The 22056-nt window shown below is 39.1% G+C and overlaps 1 protein-coding gene across 6 annotated transcripts; it reads right to left on the bottom strand.

Moving 5' to 3' along the window:
* Window positions 1-6576: 6576 nt before the first annotated feature.
* LOC100745869 (titin) lies at window positions 6577-21713 on the bottom strand. Of its 6 annotated transcripts, XM_033322035.1 has the most exons (13): window positions 21405-21707; window positions 14995-15036; window positions 14118-14342; window positions 13480-13568; window positions 13028-13320; window positions 10529-10567; window positions 10393-10437; window positions 9440-10315; window positions 9052-9121; window positions 8584-8799; window positions 8255-8498; window positions 7584-7806; window positions 6577-7196 (listed from the first exon to the last, which is right to left on the bottom strand). In XM_033322035.1, exons 1-12 carry the CDS (start codon window positions 21477-21479, stop codon window positions 7624-7626), a joined length of 2397 nt encoding a protein of 798 aa, XP_033177926.1. In that variant the 5' UTR covers window positions 21480-21707; the 3' UTR covers window positions 6577-7196; window positions 7584-7623. The 6 variants fall into 6 exon arrangements, with proteins under 6 accessions (XP_033177926.1, XP_033177925.1, XP_012243699.1 ...); XM_033322034.1 differs by having other exon boundaries at window positions 6577-7806; XM_012388276.3 differs by having other exon boundaries at window positions 6577-7806; window positions 14995-15033.
* Window positions 21714-22056: the final 343 nt, after the last annotated feature.

The following is a 22056-nucleotide window of genomic DNA, read 5'->3' as shown; positions in this document are numbered from 1 at the left end:
CTATGAAGTCAATAACAAACTCTTAAATCGTTAGTTCTCGATTATAATCCGGGTGTCCCGTTGTTAGTCGATGCACGTGACGCTACGTGCTAGTCGATGCTGTAAATGGATCGTCCATTAATATCACGTACAATGTATTCCGAACGAAAGGGAATCTTTGATTGGATGCCCGTGAGAAGTATCTGGGTGATAATGAGCGCGGATGCGCCAGGAACGCGAGCGATCTATGTCGGATTTCAGGGTCACCACGAGACGAAGACCATACAACTCTTCGAGGAGTCCAGTGGTAAATTATTTCGGTTGGTCGCTAATTTTGTCGCGGTATGCCATACCGCGCAGAGAGCGCGGTGGTTAACCATTGCTACGTAGAGCGAAACAGTTTACTCGTTGTCTGCGTCCTTCCACGCTTATCTCCCCGTTCTTTGCATTCTTCTCCCGCACCCTCCTTTTCTATTTCTTTGTCTAGGTTTTTTCCAGGACATTTGCTGGACGATTGACTCCCTGTTTTCGCTTGTTAAAGTCAGCTAATCAGTCAGAATTGCCCTGGAAATGTGGAGATTTCCACAAGAAATGTATGCGATGTATCGCACAACAGGTTATCAAAGACAGGTATTAACTTTCTAATGGAAATAATGTGAGCCCGAAATAAATTTGATCCAGGCATAGCGAATTAGTCAATAAAGGAGTTAATTACGTGACGAGGTAGAAAATAAATAACGCGGTGACTACCCAAACTGTACCTAAAGCACGCTGTGAAATCGTGAGAAGTTAATAAACGCAAATGCGTCAGCGATAGCAATCGTCGAACATATCTGTATGTGTGTGTCAAATCAGGAACGAAAGGAGAAGAAATTGTAAGGTCTTCGATAAAGATGAAAATGAACTGTCTCTGAGATAAGTATGTGCGTCAATACTGATACTGTATCTTATCGAGCTCTCCCGTTTTTGCATAGATCGTAATCTTTGATCGCTGCGAAAAATCATTGTTAAATACGTTGCAAGAGATATATACGTTAAGTGTTCGATAATTTTGTTCTCAGAGATATTTTGCTATTAAAGGAAGATAATCATTTTAATCGTCGTTGACTATATACCTACCGTGGAATATATTTACATATTCCGTTTTTGCTCTATGATTTAATTACGTGCAAGAAAAGTCCGAATAATCTGATAACGAAAAGACTTTACTTTGAAACGTATCAACGTCATTTTCCGTCAAGGTTAGTGTTAGTACATTGCCGAATTGTTTTATAGAAAACACATTTGTTTCTGTGTAGAGATCAATCGCAAACGTCGTAGAGACGCGCATCTATCGATTTATTTAGAACGAAAATTTTGTATTTCTACGATAAAAGCTCTCGCGTATTAGACAAACGAAAAGGGATTAAGACCTTGGTTGCCAGACCTTGGATTCAGAACCTGAGTTAACGCATCAGACATTTGATATCGAGGTTAAATGTTCCTCTTCGGTAGAAAAAAGAAGAAAAAACGAACAGTTTGTTTCTCTTAGCAAAAATTGCGAGGGCGTCGAGATTCCATGCATACTGATTCAAGTTAATAAATTCAAATTTTTTCATCCGGAATTCCGTGCGTTCGTCTATTCTAATCACTCAAATTCGTTTTCTCTCGAATTAAATATTTCCTGGGCAAGTTTGACCAAAAATCGCAACTATGTTATAGTTATGTAGCTTCAATCGTAACGCAAGTGGAATCAAATTTCGACTTTTCTTTTTATTTCGATCATCGGAGAAAACGAATGCAAGGAAAGTATTTACAGCGTTTATCGAGGCGCCAGTGATTCAAGATCGTCTAAATATTTCGATGCGTAGATCACGATTAAGCTTACATCATAAATATTTTTCAACAAGAATAAGTTATATATGAAAATCTTTTCCGGCAGATTGGAACGTCCGGTCATGCCGCGACGTACGCTGAAAGTCTATAAGCTGCTGAAGAGTATTTTTGTCCGTGGATATTATCGATTGCATATACCCCTGATTCGTCCTCCCTTTCTCTTGCACATCGAACGTATAATTTGAACATATAGATTCTTCTCCTTATTTTATTTTCCGTCTATGTACGAGTTCTCCTATTCCAATGCTGATAGACGTTTTATGCGTATCGTTTTAAGTTTACAAACATAGATCGCGTTCTGTTTCAACTTTACACAGACTGACATAACATGACGTAAACAAAGGAGAGAACCCTCGCAGGAGAAATTATGTTTTTTCACAAGTCTTAACACCTCTGTACATATTTTGTTCTTAATGGCTTTAACAGAGAGCTACTTTTTAGATTTGCTTCTAGAAAGAAATTATCGATTCTATGTACATGCGGGATTGCGAGACGAGAATCAAGATATTTTCAAGCGGATCTAAATCGATTTCGGTATAATTCACAGATCAAATCGTATTAGAGAGGAAGAGTTTGACACGGTGGAACACGAGGTCGGTTCACAGTTTGTAAATTCAACGATGAGTGACGTGTCTCAATTGTGATTCACTGCAATGCGTCACAGTGAATAGAGAATCTTATTCTTGGTTCATCGTGGCTTATTGTTCGCAGTCACCTACTTTCATTTGCCCAATTGTATCGTTTGCTTCGCGCAACACTCTATGAACTATGTGTCTGTATGTATTTTAAAGCAGGAAATTTCACTCGGTTCCCGCAGCGTTCGAGAAAACATTTATTTTTCAACTACGACACGTTCGCATTCCTAAAAGCCTTTCTCATCTTCCTAGCATATCTAATAAACAGATGGACTTTTTAAAAAACTACGCTATCATCGATTTGATGGAAAGTTCCTGCTCGTGATTGGCGGAATTTTACCAGTTTACTCCTATTTGACCGTATCACGTACTATAAATAGGTTTAAATAATCACGTGAGGCTTGCATACTGACGTAAACGTATGTAGTATTGTATAGAGTATCCATTTCCTAATATTAAACTGATTTTAAGCGTAATCGAGTTTATCGACGATAACTCGATGTAACCAAATAATTGGAATTACTTGATCGTTGCATGTATGTATATAAGGGGGCAGAAAATATATAGAAGAGAGTGATAAAGTTATCTCGAATTTACGTCTTCTCTGGTTTGATCTAGGCTTTTTTACGCGAGAGCCTTTTAAACCTCTCGGTTTTAAACGCTGGTGTGAAAATTCAATGGCGCTCGTTGTTTTGGCCTTCCTCTCAGAGAAATTGTAAATTTCGTAAATCGTCCACTTCGTTTAACGAGCTACTCCGAAATAAAAGCTAAAAACACTCCGATTCTTTTTTTCCTTGTGTTTTCACCAGATTTACGAGAAGTTACGAATACGCGGCTCTCGCCGATCGAACGAGTACCCGTAAAAATATCCTTTCGGAAGACACAATAAAACATGAAATAAAAATATTTATCGCTATTGATTACGGTAGAGTATAGCTTTTGTCATTTGTTTATTCTTTACCTTTCACTTTTACGATTGGCCTTTATGTGACTCGGTGCTTACGCCACTGATTTCGCGCTAAAGAATCGGTAAAATAACGTAGACTTGTAAGAGGAAGGTTGGAGTAGTACGAAGTGAGATTACATGGACGAGAGAGGATGAGAGACCCAACTTCAACACCAAAATGGCGGAGACCTGGAGGGTTGAATGTGGCACGTGTTTGACAGCCTAGCCCAGTGGCGTAACAATAAATTTATACCTTTTCGAGCGTTTGCTAATAACTATCTCATAACTCTGATTCGTGGCATGCAGATCAATCGATTTACGATGTTGCGAAATAAAATGGTTAAAAGTAGATAGCTGCTCGTACGTATGTAGTTTCTTATTCGATCGACCAACTTGGTTCACGCTGCCAAAAAGGAAAAAGAATAGGACATCGGAGCTTAAAGTGAATGTTATTTTATCGATTGATGATCGAGTTAAACGGCCCCTCGTTCGTTCTAAATAAAATGTCAATAAATAAAAAGTAAGAATACAATCGCAATGGGATTCGGGTGTAATACGGATATGTTTCTCTTTTATTTGTTAAATATATTTGGACTAGGAGAGCGAAAAATACTAACAAATAATCATTAGGATGTCGATAACATTTTTTTAATCATTACGAACTAAACATTCTATTTCGACATTCAGGATTATCGGAAAAATTCTTATTGCTGTTTTCTGAATTCTACGCCTCTGAAGCCCGACCACCCCCGCGTACCACCCCAAGTACACCCCTAATGACGTCATAGGACAGTGGCGCCAACAACTCTGTACTGACGTCAGTCCTGAACATTGGGCAACTAAGTTTCCTTCGCGCTATGAATTCCACATTTTCCCCTTTCGTTTCGTACGAAAGGAGAAAGCAACAAACGATACTTTCACGATATTGCGTCCCTTTTCCATTATCAGTTGATCTTTCGTGGTCTTTTTATTTCATTTATTAGCGAACGAAGCATCGCGCGCGCTTAGAATAGAGTAGAGTTTTACATATATCGTGCTATTATCGAGTCGGCGTAAAGCAGTACCTCTGTCATCGATTCATCATGACGACAGCAATGACGATCTCACTCGTCGCTAGTTATACGAGTTATAGTTGTAATTATTTTACGTCAAACCAATTGGTTGGTTCAATTTATTTTTCAATTTAAACTGTGACGTTACATATCGGTAGCAGAACCAGTAATCTTCTAATCTTTCGCATCTTTTTACAATCGCGATGAACCATCCATACAATAATCGATACGTGTTGTTCCTTACTTTTTTCACCATCTTTCCATTTTTTTTTTCTTTTTCTTTTTTGCCGATTTTCCGTTTCGTGAAATTCGGAGATTCTTGAATCGTCGAAGAGAAGGAGCTGTTGTACTCGTATATTTCACAAGAGAGCACGGTTCCATCGGTGAATCGACTTTTCTAAGGTCCCGTTTGTGCTTACGTTCGCGCCGCACTATTCACACAATTCATTGTCAATGTCGTACACACAGAACGGGGTGATACTACGAAGATGGCTGTTTAAAATCTTTCAGTTTTACGGATATAACTCGCTTTAGAAATATTAGTACTGCATATATCATTTATCATGCGAGACGACGTAAATGCGCTGTTTATAAAGACTTCCATAAATATCGCTTGAATGTTTATTACGATTGACGTTTGCGTGATGGAGGAAGAAGAACAAAGATGTACATATTTAGTGGTGAAACGATCGAAATTCCTAAATATTTGAACGAGTAAGGGAAAATCAAGATATCCAATATTCCGAGAAAATTTATTAAAAGATCTTGACGTTTGCCATTGACGTCCCTTAATTGAAAAATAATGCGTTCAACCGCAACGTTTTCAATGTGTAACTCCAAATTTATGTATATACATACATATATATGTATATCCATACATGCATATTTGTGCTTACGTTGCATCCTGCTTTCTCGACGATTCATTGCCGACGACGATTCAGTGATATGTATACACATCGTTCTCTGCGAATGGACGGACGAACGAACGCGAATCCCTCTTTTTATTGTCGCGACGATGACGTCAATTCTCTCTAATCTCAGCGCTCATTTCTGAAAATTATGATAGTACCGGTAGGCCAACGTACCGTCGACGGACGTTTAGGACGATCATCGGTTTCCTGATTACGACCCTCCTGCCTTGTACAAACGATTTTGCCTTGTCGCTTACGGTTTTTCGTTTTGAAAATCAATCAATCGATACAATTAATCGTATGGCATTTGATTCAACGTCATTCGTCATTTATATCTTAGTTAGAACGTTATGAACATTTTTTCTTTTAATTAAATACCATTTTTCCTTGATGTTCGACGTTTCACGTGATTCTAGAGTAGCGTATAAATATGATAACGTTCGATGATCGTATCTTGTGTTCCGCCCTTTGGCTAGCGTTAATTCTGAAGAAATTATGATCCGCTATCGATGCTCACAATGTACTAGTAAAATTTATGTATGTATGTATGTGTTTTTTAACATAGATTTGCCCAGTCTTTGTACTAGAAACGATATTATGTAATATTAACGAAAGTCGAGATATACGCGATTGCTCTTCCTATGAAAGCGACCTTATAATTGTGGCATTTATTTTTTTAACATCGATTAAAAGAATAATAATATTGAAGATGAAGTTTAGGATAGGAAGATAGAGATAGGAAGGCACAAAGTATTATAAACGTTTGCATTTGGTACAGGACTTGGAGTTAGAAAAGAAAAGGTTCGGAGCTCTATTATAAAGTAACGCTGCAAGGGTGCGGACCAGGACTAGCATACTTGTACCTATACTTAAATATATTTCTATTATACATTTATCCACTGGTTCCTCTCTATTCTATTCCGAGATAAACTTCAATAGCTATAAAACGGTTTAACGAATCGTTTCGTTCTACCATGTTTTCATTTTCTCTATTTTACACAATCAGGATTTACCGTAAAAATAACTTTGCCGGTGTTCATATTCGACGTAGGACTTGAAATTACAAAAAAAAAATCGGTTTTGAAATTTCCACAGTCTTATAGATGTAGATGTACCTAGAAATGGACAGATGTGAATAAAGGGAAATGTGAAGGCAATAATAATATATCCTTCTCGAATACTCATTTGTTAATTTTTATTGTTATAGAGGTATAATCGAAATAAATATTATGTGAATATACAGAGCGTGCTAGAAATACGAAAAGCACTGTGCGAATAAAGTGTAGGAACATCATGACAATTGATAGATATATATATATGTTGTTCGCCACGTATTTCTGGTTTTCTTCGTAAAAAAAACACGCTAAAAAGGCTGCGGTAATATTTTGCATAATTATTTAATTATTTAATTTTGCATAGTTATAAAATTCTGTCGACTTTCCATTTCCAGCATAACCGATATGAAATTAATAATTTCTTACATACTGGTTTTCATTCGCAATTGTAGTATACATTATTTATACGTTACGTAAGACCTAGGAAAGCATTCTCTGATATCGATTAAGTGAAACGTTAGAATAAGCGTATACAGGAAGATAAATTACAGGAAATAAATACGACGATATTATACAATAGTCTCTATACTCTATATAATTGGAACATTCACTAAGCAATTTCTTCGCCTGGGAAATAAATAATCATTTCCTTTCTCCTTTTCTTTTTCGTTTCCTCGTTCCTTTGCTTTTCCTTTTTCTTTCTCGTATCTCTGCCGCTCTATTTGCATATCTGTATTTGTGATCTATACAATTAGATTTACGTGTAAGAATATAATATAAAATCGTTTGATGATGGACGTAATGTTAAATAAATATAGTAATGTAAAGTTCATTGAGAGGATCATTTTCATACGATATTTAACCATGAAGTCGTTGCTATAGACAAACCAACAAAAATCGATATTCATTCTCGATTCGGTGGTTCTGTCTCGACAGCAATGAACCATACGTGCGCATTAACAATAGATGCAGATAGTTTGAAGCTGATAAAGGAGAAAAAAAGACTTAAAACGGTTTAAATTGAACGACGTTTGACGATACCCGAAATTGACAAATGTTCATCCTATTCTTATACGCGATTTAATGAGATGCAATGGTAATACTCGGAACGCGACAATGATAGCATGTACCTAATGTTTGTAAGGAAGAGACGTAATTACTGAGAAGTTTTTAAGCATCTTCTTCAGCCCATTCGAAACTCTCTTCTCCACCAGACGTTACTTCTTCGATGTTTGGCGATTCTTCGACGGCATTCCCGCCGGTTACAGGTTTGCTTTCCGCTCCTTCTGGTTCTTCGATGAAAGGATCTTGTGTCATCTCAAAACGTTCTTCTTCTTGCACATCATCTTCGACCTTCGTAGAAAATAGCAAAAATAAGATATAATATTAATATTATATGCAGTATCGAGGAAAAACCGTCGAAACAGGCAGAAAGTAGTAAAAGTGCTGACAGACCGGGAGGAAAGGATAATTTCGATAGGTCATAATCCCGTAGACCTTTAGGACATTGGGAAATTAAAAAAGATGTACTTGACCATCTTGGATCAACAGCTGTAAAGCTGTTACGTTGTAGTAATACCAAAAAGTCTGGTATAAAAAGAACATAATCTCTTAATGGAGAGAGTGGTCAGTAGTCAGTAATCAGTAATCACTAATCAGTAGTCAGTAATCAGTAGTCAGTAGTTGTAGTTACGACTGAGTCGCCACTAGTTGCAGTTGCGAGGAAGCTGCGAGTAGTTGCGGGTTAATCGTTACTCGTGAGTTGTCGAGACGTTGTTAGTTATTGAAAATTGGTATTTACCCTCGTATCGTCATCTGTAACTGGATCACAGAGCCTTTCTTCCCTTTCTTGATCAGTGATATCGCTGGTTATCACATCGTCGTGAAAATGCTCGATGTCTTTCACTTCATCTGGATCGTCGAACGTAACATTCGCTAACCTTATCTCTGTTTCCTCTTGGTCACGAGCCTTCTCGAGTTCTTCCTCTATGATCATTCGCTCCTGTTCCTTCAACAGAGCTGTTGTTCTAGCTTCTGCTATTTTCCTAATATACAAAATTATGCATCAATTACATCGTACGTGATTCACAATTTAAAAACACATATCTTCTTCTAATGCATAAACTATACCTTTCTTCCTCGAGTATTCTTTCTGTTTCCAATCGATTAGCCTCGATTTTCGCCTCCTCGGCTTTTCTTTCGGCTTCGGCTTTTTCTTGTTCGACAATTTCGTCAAGATGCGCCAAACGTTCCTGCGCTACCTGCAATGCTTCCCATGCTTTCATCTCATCCGCTTCGAGTTTTACTATTTCTTCCTCGGCAGCCTGTTTCTTTTCTTCCTCAGTCCTATAACAAATCATGGAAGGATCGCATGAAATATTTTCAGTACTCGATTATAGCGTCATTATTAGATACCAGCTCAATTACGATTTCAGTTCGACAGAGGTTGAAATTTTGGCTAGTATGTCGATTGCAAATCGATTAGCAGGTTACCTGGCCGAGTTCAATGTTATGATGTTAATCGTTTCGCCAACAGTCCCGCTTCTTACATAATATCGTAACTACCGATACGTGCCAATTTTACTAAAAACTACGCACCTTGCCTCCTCAACAGCTTTAACAAGGTATTTCTCTATTCTTTTAACCGCCTCTTCCTTGTCGTGTTTCACTGAAATGAAAATCTTCTCATTAACTGGCCGATCAAAATTTTCCTTGCTTAAAAATCCTAATTTTAAATCGACCAACTTCTATTTGTGCAACGTCTCGCGCACAATACATTACGGTACGTTTTCAAAGACCGAACAAAGGAATTATATACGATACAAAACGAATATCATGCAACATAAAATAGATTTGGGAATAATTGTACACTATAATAATAATCATAATCATCTGGTTACATTTTATACTCGCCAGCTGACTCGGTATGTCTACCTACAATTTTTTTTATCAATTCTTAGGCAACTTCTTTTTCGGATCAACATACCAACTTTATTTGTCGCCTTCTTTTCGTCTGTTTCGTCCGACTCACTTACACCTTCTGTAGTTTGAGGTTCTGAACTTGCTTTCGGCGTAGATTCTTGATTGGTTTCTAGCTCGGATATCGGTTGCGGCCCTTGAACTGCTTCTGATTCTGACTCTTGCAAGGCTTCCGTAACCGCTTGTATAGATTCCGCTGGATTTTCCGAGTTTAATTCCGGTTCTAACGATTTCGCAGGTTCTCCAAGTGGCTCAGGTTCCTTCACAGATTCGGATTCTTTCACGGGCTCTTTTATAGCTTCCAATTCCGGTTCTGATTGCTTCACGTGTTCTGTTTGCTCCGCGAGTTGTACTTCTTTCGCAAGTTCCGCTTCCTTCGCAGGTTCCGGCTCCTCCACAGACACCGTTTCCGTCACAGGCTCTGGTTCCTTCAAAGGCTCCGGTTCCTTGGCAGGTTCCAGTTCCTTCGTAGGTTCCGGATCCTTCGCAGGTTCGGGTTGCTTCGCAAGTTCCAGTTCTTTCGCAGGTTCAGGTTCCTTCGCAGGTTCAGGTTCCTTCGAAGGTTTCGCTTCTTTCACAGGTTCCGGCTCTTTCATAGGTTTGACTTTTTTCGCGGATTTAGGTGCTTTTACAGGTTCAGGTTGTTTGCTGAGTTCGGATTCTTGCAAGGGTTCGGGTTGTTTCGCAATTTCTGATGCAAATTCAGCCTCTTTTATAGTTTCCGGTTTAGATCGAGTTTCGTTTACCGGTTCTGGCTCCTTTACAGATTGCAATGTCGAAGCTTTAGTTGCTTCGTCCTCCGTTCCCTTCGTTTCCGCTTTTCCTCGCTTAAATCCACGTTTCTTTTCTGGCTTTGATTCCGTTTCTTTATCTGTTTTAATTTCTACAAGACACATGGAACGATCACGATGTCATGTTTTTATGGAACATGAACACTTGGAATTTCAAGAAGAATCGTACCTTTCCTCAGCGTTGATTCATCCAAATCAGGTTGCAACGCTCGCGCTAAAATTTGTCAAACTACGTGAACAAGGACAACGAAATAACATGTACAGGTTGCATTTATCGACGAAAGTTAGTGAGAAATATTACTGACCCTTCCGTAATTCTCTTTCCGTCATCGGCACATCTGGCGCTATAGAATAATACGAAACGTAAATATTCAGTTAACGATCAAGATTCCTGCGAGGCTATATTTCTGTATCTGAAATAAACACGAGTGAAAACGCGGAGTAAAGCTGCGATTAAAACGTTAGCCAGGGCAATATTTGGGAAGTGTGTTACGATACAAAACGTATTTGTTAATTCACCATATCCTATCGACACGGATAGGATGCTTTACAAAGATAAAGCAAATTAATATTTACACATACGATGGTGTGCGACCAATGAATTAGAATATTAAAAATCTTTGAATTCGAGAATATCGGCGATGAAATTATTTCTGCGATTTATGATATTTCCTCTTACGACGAAATATTACGACGTAATACGATTTGCAGAAACGATGAATCGGATTGTTGTCCTCGTTTTATCTCGGTTTTGCGTTTGTCTCCGATTATACATACGTGGTAACGATGATCGTAATACGATGGTCAATGAATAAAAACACACGATTTATACTTAACATGTTTCAACTTGAGTAGCATTTGCTTCTCCGATGGGAATTTCACGTTCGTTTGTGTTACAAATTACATTTTCATTAGGATTATATTTAGATAGCGCTCGTAGCACGAAATGAACTCGTGCGAGACTCTTTCGTCCCTTTTGATGCAAGATTGTACGATACTGTGATATCGCTCTTGTCGTTACAGTGTCGTTACTGTTACTATTAAAATTAATGTTTCTTTTCAACAACCGAAAACCACTCAACTTCACTTCAGAAACAAAATGTCAGCCGGCCTAATTATTAGAAATGTAGGTAAAGCACGTAAGGAATCTTACCTCGAAGCAATGCATTCACTGCTAAGCCACTTCTTCTAATTTCCCGATTTTTGTGCAAGGGGAACAATTCACGGTGCTGTTTTAATCATCGGTTATGCTTAATTTATTTGGACATTTTCTGGCAAGGTCGAACAGATTCAACGAGGAACGAAATAATGAACATCGTATTAACATCCAATATAATTACAGATTACTCGAATCGTGCGTAGAAATTTCTCAAAGAAAGGAAATTTTGCTCAAACAGAACGATACAAACGATTACTCGTAACTGCTATTACGAAATTACTATCATTCATAGAAATCGAATTAAATCGACATAGACGTGTCTAACTTTTAATGAAATACTCGACTATCAGTCTCGGGTTTTTACCTCAGGCAGAAATACTTTCGGTAAAGATTTTCACACGCGATCGATCTTAGAATAAAGAACATGTTGCGCGAGTCATCTTTGTATAGAAGCGGGAACGTGCGTTCCCAAATTAAAAGGCGGTAGTTTCGTAGATTTAAAAAGTGAAACGATATTTAACGCGAGCGTAGTCACTCCTCTGCGGGTGTCTCGTTTTCTTTCACTTCCTCCTCCTTCTTTTTGTTTTTTGTTGGATCTTCGTATAGCTCTGGAACTCGATCCCTCCATCCTTTGCCTGAAACGTTGAAAAAAGCCGAACTGGTTCTTCTCTGCCATTTTTACCCGCGTGTACGTGTCCCAGTCATCCGATTCTGCCTGATACTGAAGTTTGTCTTCGTGCAAAATCTTGCTTTCTTTTCGGTTTCCAGTTTCAAGCCGCGTATCGTCGTGATTGCCGTTTATTCCGTTAATGTGCGCGGTGACGATGAAGATGAACAAAGTAAGAAAAGAAAAACGTACGGAACCGTTCGATGCAGCATAGACGAGGAAAAAAAACAATGTTCTGTCTCACACCTTCGTCGCTACATACATGTTTCATTAGACACAATATACATATATATATATATAATATAACAGAAATGTACAGCCACGAACAAAATACGAGGAAAAAAAAGATAAAGAGGAAACTACGTAACGAACGAGGAAAAATACGCTAAAATATAAGAATAACACAGCACAGCAAAAATTGTCAGATAGAGCGGATCAATGGCAATCCATCCAAAAAAGAGAAGAAAAAGTAGAAAACCGAGCGGGAGAGAAAAAACCAAAAAAAAACGTACACACAACGGCGTCACATGGCCGCTTTTATTTTCCAAAATTTTCTTTAAGATATATGTGATAACAGAGCGCGAGCGAGATTAATGCCAAATGACATTCTAATTCTTTTTCTTCTTTATCCACATCGGATAGTAAGAAATCGCTTTGCATTTATAATTGCACGTTATATTTCGAGAGAGATGATTAGCGTCATTCGCGCATTAAACTTTCCCGCTATAACGTACTACTACGTATTCCTATTGTTTCTACATGTTTCGTGTTCGAATTCAGTAAATTATTGGTTGATTTGTACCGTCTGCTTCGTGTAGACGTCGATCGCAAAGGAAAGCTAGTGCACTCGAGAGTTTTTCTTTTCTCGAATCGTCATACGTGTCGTCCGTGTCCGATTGTCAGTTATGGTGTTCGTAACCGTCGTTGCATTAAGTATAAATAATCGTGGCGTCGCGTCTGTATATCGAAATTACTCACAGGCGTTAGCCGCCGCCTCGCGGTTCTTGCTGTAGTAACTCAGAAAATTGACATCGTTTTTGACGTCCGAAGGACGTAAATCAGCAACCTTGAAGTAGGGTTTCCTGACCGATTGTGGCTTGCCGGCGACATATTTAACGCAAGCCAGATTACCGAAGTTACCTCGATCGGGCACATCATACCAGGAAATCGGCTCTATCGTGTCTTTCTTCGCGTTGTGTTTTCCAGAGATTAGTCGACGGACGTAATCCCCGCTGCCCATACGTTCTGGTATTATCTCTTCCGCGAAGTCGCTAAAAATTAAACGGTTCGTATTATCGTGCCGTCAAATGATATATTTCGTCAAATGATATAATCGCTACGCGATTCGATCGTCTAACAAGTGCTTGGAATCGTACTCTAGAATTGCTTTCATTTTCGTTCTAACCGCATAACAATCGCTGCTTAAATACCTTGCTACGGCTCGTGGAATGAAGACGTGAACTCGTCGAAGAAGAGAATCCACTCTCGCACGTATTTCCCTCGCCTCGTCGTCGAAGTACTGCGAAGAGACACACGTAAAATATACGTCGAACGAAGGACCACTCTCTTACGAGAGGAATTATATATATATATATCTACTACGATTTGTTCGTTATTCGGTTAATCCAGTTGACCGACTCTATTGGATTAAATTCTATATTCTGGAATGAAGAGACGCGACAAAGATACGATACGAGAAGCTATGAATTTCAGGTGTTAAGCATGCTCCGAGCGTAGTCCTCCCAACACGAAATTCGTACAGGCTGTTCGAAGAATTAACAATGCTCGCAGAGTCAAGTGCGACTCGTCAAGTATCGATCATAGAAGTGTAAAAGCTCTACATTTCTCGAGATGTCCATTAAAAAGACGACGCGATTCCGCCGAACGAGGATGCCAGATGTTGCGTGTCGAAGACGAGTTGAAATCGTGAAGAGACACGACGACGACAATGATCGGTGTAATACGATCGATGACATGGATGATGACTGGATGACGCTCATGCTAATGGCCACGAATGATGACGCTGTTTTGCACTGAACAGATATCACGAGAAACGTGGCAGACTTACGATGTGATCCTTGGATCGAAGGTACTTTTCCGTGTAGGATTCGGTCGACGGTCTTGTCAGGTTGCGTATCCTGTTGATCTCAGCTGCAAGGACGCTGGGACGTACGCGCGCATGAACTCTTATCGGTATCAGACTGCCGCCATGGTACACGGTATGGTACGGCAGGTGGATTACAGTCACGAGCCGTTTATGAGCCACGTATGGCATGCGAGGAATGCTTCTCAACTAGAGGCACGAACTCTGCTTTACTAATACGTCGACTAATTGTTACGTTCCCAGCGGCATCAGCGACAATTAGCTTCTCACAAGCGTACTCTTCTTAAGCTCGCACTAGCTCCATTTAAGCGTACGATCTTTCTCATTCTCGCCCTCTTTCTCTCTCCCTTTCTCCCTTTCTCTTTTCTGTTCCTCATTCGTTTCCATAAATTCGTTCGAGCGATTAGCAGCAGAGCGCAATAGGCGATCGATTAGATACATAATCACGATTACCGTGATCGCTACGTGCAGCGATGTTCCAGCTGTTTCCATGATAACTAGAGATAGTAAAGCATTTACCTGTGTGCGATCGTGCTAATTGTAAGAAGAATCGATGAACGCGTGCACGTTTCTATATTTTCCTTGATTTACGAAAATGAATAGCGATAGATGATGAGTTTGGTTAATCGAAGAGGAGCCAGTTCGGCCAAATTCTAGCGATCGACGTGACGATCGAACGATGGTTTAATAGTGCGGATGAAATAAGCAGAAAAGCGTCGTTTAACAAAATAAGAAGAAATCGCACTTGCCGCATTTCGCATTTGCAATTCAACACTTTCCGTGAACATTTTCGCAAGCGAGCTAGTTTCTTGTCCATTAGCGTCAATTCCATGCTACTTACCTGAAGAATCGTGGAGATCGGTAAGGTAATCGGCCGGTCCTGCTGTTCCGTTTCGGTTGTATTTATAAAGATGAATGTTTTGTGTTTCATTTAATCGATTTTCGACGATATCGGGCGCAATCCAGCAGCGGCAGGGGACGAGGAGTCACGTAGGAAGCAGAATAAATAGAAAGAAGAACAACAGCCAGTTAGTAACGTTTGCAATATAGTATCCCTTTCGGCACTCTCTTTTATGTTTCTCTTTATTTATTCCTTTATTTCCTTGTTTACACACGTGCGTATTATCAAATAGTGATCATCGGTCGAATCGATCATGTATTCTCTCGATAGAAAGCGATACGTAACGGGAAGAAGGAAAAGCAAGGAAAAGTGTACCTTTGACGGAAAAAAGTAATGCTACGACAGTTGTAATGAATTTTCGATCATTTGTAACAAGTAATTTGGCCGATTGTCGCGTTGTGTGTCTATTGAGATGGGTTTAGGTGTTAGTCACAGTTAGCAGTTTGATACACAAAAGTGAACGTTCGCATTATATTCGAATATAGTTGATATACTGACGAGTTATCTTTATAATTTTATTTTGATCGCAAAGATACTAATGCGTTCTCTTTCATTAATTCACACTATCATTGCACACGCTAGAAGAAACGAAATTATGCTTGCACGGATATAAAACTGTTGATTTGCTATGCGAAAGCAAAAAAAAAAAACACTCCCATACGTACAATCGATAAGTAGAAAGAATCGATAACTACGAAACAAATCCTACACGTTGGATCCATCGAACAAAGTCGATCAAATATTGCACGAAATAAGTAAAGCGGTACTTTTGAATTTATTATTTAAATCGAAACAAAGATTCACATAACCATCGTTACAATATTCAGTGTGTCGTTTAACTATTAGTGCAATGTATTTAACGGTGTTCTATAATTATCGCGTCTACGGAATATCTAAGTACAGCTACAAAATTCGTTTTCACAGTAATATAATATAAGTAGTACGTGTTGCTTCAAATACCGTATAGCGGCGATATTTAAACGATGCAAATAAAAGAAAATACCTGAACCCCGTCTTCCTATCGAATTATATACTTCGTCCGAATTGATTCGCTTTGATGAAGCTTCGAATAGATTCGAGTAAGTAATTAAAAACGTAAGTCGACGGTTCTTTCGTTTCACCAAAATCAATGTTCGTATCTATATAACTTAGGTGTTGAAGATGTAATTGAAATTCAATGTTAAATCATTCTTTGATCAAAATCGGTGAAATGAAAATATCGAAGGCCATCCGGTCGGGAATTTAGACGCGGTAGGAGAAATGGCGGTAAGTGGTACCGCCAGGTAAACGACCGGAAGTGTGGGACTCGTAAGAGGAATGATAGCTTCCAGGACCGCCACCACTCGATGTCCTAGATGACCTCTCGGTCGAATACGATCCGTACGGTCCGCTCTCCCTCTTGACGACGTTCTCTTCGGTGTAGCTAGTCCTCTGCGGACGGCGGCTGTACGAGTACGGATCCGTAGAGGAGGAGGAACTCGATGAGCTGGTGTTGGTGTAGGCATAGCTGTACTGCTCTTGAGCAGCCCTCACCCCGGTTTCCGGATAGTCACGGACCACATAATGCCGAGGCGTCTACAGATTCGGGTTACACAAGGTCAACAATGTGGAGAACAGGCATTTCCGGAGAACAGAACTTTTTCATTTTTTTACTAAAACATCTTGATCACATATCGCACTTTTCTCTCTATATACTGTGTTTATCGCGTGTCTCGATTTTTTTCTTTTTTTTTGGAGCGATCATGGAAGTTCCCAAGTTAAAAAATTATAAGCTTCGCGAGCGGATTCCATTGCATCTTAACTATTTGCAGTTTGATTTGTTGCGGGTAATTGATTTCTTAATTTTGATCGAATTTTGAATCAAACGTTTTGCGCAATCGTTCTGTCATTCTTGTGTTTTACCCGTTTGAAACTGAATTTTGGCTGGCTCTGTTCTCCGTTTTGGAATAACATGTACTGGAGAAAAGGACGTATCGCGTATCACGTTATAGTATTAATGGAATAAAAAATACAACCGGTACTTCGTCCGATTCATCTTGCCTCGTGTAGTTGAATCGTTATCATCGAAATATCGATTAAAACGCTTAAAACGAGACACGATCCATTAATCGTTGATCATTGCCAATGTTACTTTTAAGAATTCAGACGAAGCGGTGGGTGGACTTTTTGGAGATTGAGAACGTTAAGATTTGGGTTATATTGTTTGAATCTACGATATAACTATGTTAAAGATATTTTGTGATAATACATATATCGATCTATCTGTAGACACACAACGTGCGGGCCAATTATAAACGTAGAGCGGTACACGTATGCATTAATAATGTCTCCTTGCCGAGATATTCAGGACACTCTAGAGTGCAACGTTGAGCAACTGAATTAGCCTTTGCCAAGAAACACATGGATAACGTAATGTAATAGTGTCTACGTTATGTTCGTATTCTTCGCTCATATGCACGAGTGCATCTCGGTGTCTCGTTTCAACTTTAGCTTTCGACCTAAAACTTTTGGTCATATTCTCTGTCAACTTTGCTCACCTGCATCGATATTTAAGCTTAATAGGAAGTTTAATCTTCCAACTATCTGTAATACCGATATGAAATAAGTTCATGACCCAGACGTCGATAGTACTATAGCAGAAATGTATTCTTAATCAGTTTCCTCCTTCTTTCCACAAACAATATCACTGAGATACGATTATTATTGTATATTATAGAACAGGGTATTGTTCGACTCAAGGTCTTCGACCTAACGCGTTTAGATAAACATATCTTGAGTAGTAATGAATCCAGTAAACACGCTTTTCGAAATCGAAACACTTTATTTGTTCGATGTGCATACAAAGTAAACGAACAAGAAAACGAAAAGTAAAGCAACGGTAGTATATGTATAAAGCAGCAATCCATAATTTCCATAGTCATTCATAGTTATGGAATACAAGATGTTTGTCTGTGTATATGTATATTTATATGGGCTAAAAGAGGAAATAACACGAAAGTATCAGGTTCGTGTAAAATTTGTACAAAAGGGAAAGATTTGAGCTATTACGAGTATATCGTCGATTGTAAAACTCTAATCTTCGTGAGAATGTCGCTCTAAGGAAATGCCAAGATAAAATTCAAAGAAAGAAGAGTAAAGACTGGTAAAAAAATGTCTAAACCGACCAAAATTAATCGTCCTAATATTCATCACTGAATTAATTCCAAGTTCTACGAAGCAGCATATTAAAATATCTGTCAGTCGTGTCGAATTCTTAGATTATCTTTTTACAAAATGAAAAAAATATCATTTGTTTCCAATCAAACGTCATTTACTCGCAACGGTGTTGTTAAAATCGGTACCAAGAAGGCGTTTGGAGTGCCATCAGTATCTTAGTACGACCACTAGCGGGAGGAACGATGTGTCTTTTAGTAGCTGGTTGTCTAGAAAGCACTCCTTTCTCGAAAACGTGACCCTTAGTTGCCAGTTCAGTCGCGGCGTCCAGGCTGACCTTTGACACTGCGCCACCATCCACCAACTGTCGAGTATGGTCTTCTCTCGCGGGATTTTTACCACGCACGACACCCTCCTTGTCCTTCAGGGTAACGTATTGATAAAATTCTTTTTTTGGATCTTGTTTCTTGCGTCCCCAAACGGTGAATGGTTCTGGTACCAGGGATGGTCGTGGAACAAACGGCACTTTTTCCCACGGAAAGTAGTCCTGCTTCTGTAAATTTCATCAGGTTCGAGATGCGTTTAACTTCTGCCCCATTCAATTGCTTCCTTTTCTTATTCGACATCGTTTTCCCTTTCGTCGTCGAGCGTCGATCAAAAACTTTGTTCCTTTCGATATCTTCACTTCCACACCATTCTTCCGTATTATCGCTATGCTATGTGTATCGATCGTTGATATTATACTAGTAAAAGTCATGACATTCCCGTCTGAAAATCGTGCGTGTGTCATGACAGTTACTCTGGAGTATAAAGAGAGTATAAATATTATCTTCTTTCTCTTCCCCGCGATGATTCTTGACGCGATATTATTTTCTGCCACAGTATATGTTTCTTATCCTTGTGTAAAAATAGATCAAAGCATCGTGAATGGTATACAAGGAACGCAACATCTCGCGCCCCCATATTCGCCTCCGCACATTCCGAATCGTTGATGTCGATCGAGATTTTTTACGGCACAACCCCTCCTTATATCATCTCTACAAATACATTCATTCGTGTTGCAGGATTTTCTTTCACTTTATATATTTTCGTGCGATCGCTTGTGCAACTTTCCATAAAAATTATTTTTATTCTCTCTTTCTCTCTCTTAGTCATCACGAAAGTGTCACAAAAGACACGGTCTGTCTAATTACCCCTCTTCCTATATGCGGAGGAATCGTTATTTTAAGATCTAAGTACAACGCAAGAAGAAGAGGATTCTCTTTTTCTCTGTCCATTTCGTTGGGCTGGAACGACGTTCGATAAAAATAGATATCAAGTTATATTACCGATTCTAATTGCGAGCAGTTTGAGCAATAGTCACGAAACAATGAGAAACATGAACTGCTGCGACACAAAATCTGAGAAGCAAGTATGGTCACTAGAAATCATGTATGAATTTCCGTGACGAATTTTAACTTTTGTGGTGGGAGTCAACGTCGTTGGTTCGTCGGGAGTCTAAATTAGGGCAGAGTAACGCAACACCGATGCTCACAAATCCCCTCTACTGAAACGGAGAAAGACGGAAAATGTTTTAATAACATCTTCAACCATCGAAAGATGTTTCCTCGTTGGCGTGTTGTTTCGTCAACCTCTTTGTCATTGAAATCGTTCGAGATGCTCGAGTTAGAGGCCTCGGTGAAGATCTCTCGAACATAATTAGAATTACCGAGGAGTTAAGTATTTAGGTCAGCTTTTAACGGTACCATTGATGGATGCATGATCAACAATGGAACAGACCAATAATCTAAACTGTCGAAGAAGTCACTACGACTATAACACGTTGTTACAACAACATTTCACTAATATTTCTCGATAAATGATTCCTTCTGTTACTGATTCTGCCCAAACTTGTAACTCAGTTACATTTGTACAATTCGTTCATTTGCATTTTTATATATACTCTGTTCAGTTGATTTTTGTCGTATGATAGATTTGTCAGCCCATATACGTTTTCGTGTTCACGGATCCAAAATTTGCCGGGTCGTGCGGCATCTAAGTTTAACGCGACGAAGTCCCGGAAAATGGCTGCACCGCTATGAATAGGCTTTTCTCTAATTTCCCTACTCGCAAATCACTTCGATTATATCAGTTTTCAATTTTTTTATTTCAGAATAAAAATAACCGTTGTAATGAAATAATCGTCAGTCTCGAGTAAAAGTGCACAAAGACTCTTGCGAATTTTATTATTTGTCTCCTCTGCAGATAAATCTTATTTCGAATCGAAAATATCTCTCATCGTTTAATATTTGAAGAATTGACACAAACAGGCACATGAAACAATAAGTACAATTGATACATAGCCGATGAAACCCTGGTTACTATAGGGCGTAACATATACATACAAAACAGATTCAAAACGGGCACAACGAGGGTGTCTTGAAAACAAATCATTCAACAAGTAATTTTTTTCCGTCCGTTTAAGTCGACGGGTAACTCGTGTCAGAGCTTATTTGGTGCAGGTAAAAATAATTCCGTAAACTGGATGTTATTACCGTGCAGTTATACGTTTAACTCTTTTTAACTGATATACTTGTCAAGTTTGCATATTAATTCAAGTGTGTAGGTTCTACTAACAGTAATCGTGTAATTGACTCGTATTAAATATTTATCTGATTTCTAGGAGACACCGAGTGCATGTTTCGAGGTTCAAAAAACTGTTAAACAATAACAGTAATAACAATGACAAAAGTGGTAACAACGAATAACAATATTTATCGGAATACAGTGTGGAAGTAGAGACTTCGAAATGCATCGAACTCGATCCGCCGACAGCAATAACGATTCGTTTAGATCGTATTTGTATCGTGGTTGATATCGTGCCTGTCGTTGATCGATTTCGCAAACGAACGGGTAATCAAGGAGTGTCGATCTTTCGATCGTTAAAGAGCCAATGTTTCGCAATTTTATCGATTTTGCAAATATAATATATTAGCAATGGTGAAACTGTCGCGCATACAAATATCTTCGAAAATTTGACAGAAATTTTCCGAGAAACAAAACGTTGACTCCGGATCGAAAAAAATCCGAACAAGGGTGGTTCGGTTAAAGTGTTTCCGAGTTACACTCGACGCTCTTATTCGACGTTAGTGCCATCCAGCAAAACATTATTAAGACATACTTCATCCCGCTCTTTCAACAATCCCATATATACTGACCGTGATGCTGTAGGACGAAACGAGAGGCCGTGAGTAGGGTCGTCGGGTTGTATAGAAGTCGCTCTCGTACACCATTTTTCCTTTCAGTTCGTTTTTCTTTTCGGTTAAAAATTCGCTCGTTCGTCGGTGCTACGTGTACCTTTCGTTGAACTCTTGTCGACAAACGAATTGCTGCACGTACGGTTGCTATCTGTCGTAATCTGTTAACGTGCGCACCAGAGTGAAAGATCCACCACTGCAGCCACGATGAAGGTACGTACGATTCTATCCGTTCGCCGAGACTCTTCTTCAGCTTCTACTATGATCGTTCCACCCCACTTCGATCCATCTTTCTCTTTCTTTCGGTACACGCACGAGAGGGAGCGAATTTTACGTATACGTATACGTACGTCGCCTCCTCTCGCGGTCACCACTTTGATTGCGTCATTTTCGGCACACGGCCTAATGCATCGAAAAAAATAGAATTGTGTTAAGGTTGCAGCTGACAACCCTCTTTTAATGTTCTTTTCCATGATTCCTTCTTTTCTTCTCTCTCTCTCTCTCTCTCTCTCTCTCATTCCCCTCTTCGTGTTACCTTTGACAGATTTCTGATTTATTGACATTTAAACCTGCTAAAAATTTCAATGTCAATAAATTAAATAATACGCTTTAA

Source organism: Bombus impatiens, unplaced genomic scaffold, assembly GCF_000188095.3.
Source record: "Bombus impatiens unplaced genomic scaffold, BIMP_2.2 scf_0548, whole genome shotgun sequence".
Lineage (NCBI taxonomy): Eukaryota > Metazoa > Arthropoda > Insecta > Hymenoptera > Apidae > Bombus > Bombus impatiens.
Note: the sequence above shows the minus strand (reverse complement) of the source record. Positions and strands in the feature narration are given on the sequence as shown.

Coding starts and splice junctions, on each gene's coding strand:
- LOC100745869 (XM_033322034.1), bottom strand. CDS start 21,479: ATGGTGTACGAGAGCGACTTCTATACAACCCGACGACCCTACTCACGG. Junction 10,568..13,027: donor CGAGGCGGCGGCTAACGCCT/GTGAGTAATTTC, acceptor ATTATTCTATAG/CGCCAGATGTGCCGATGACG. Junction 8,499..8,583: donor AGAATACTCGAGGAAGAAAG/GTATAGTTTATG, acceptor TTTGTATATTAG/GAAAATAGCAGAAGCTAGAA.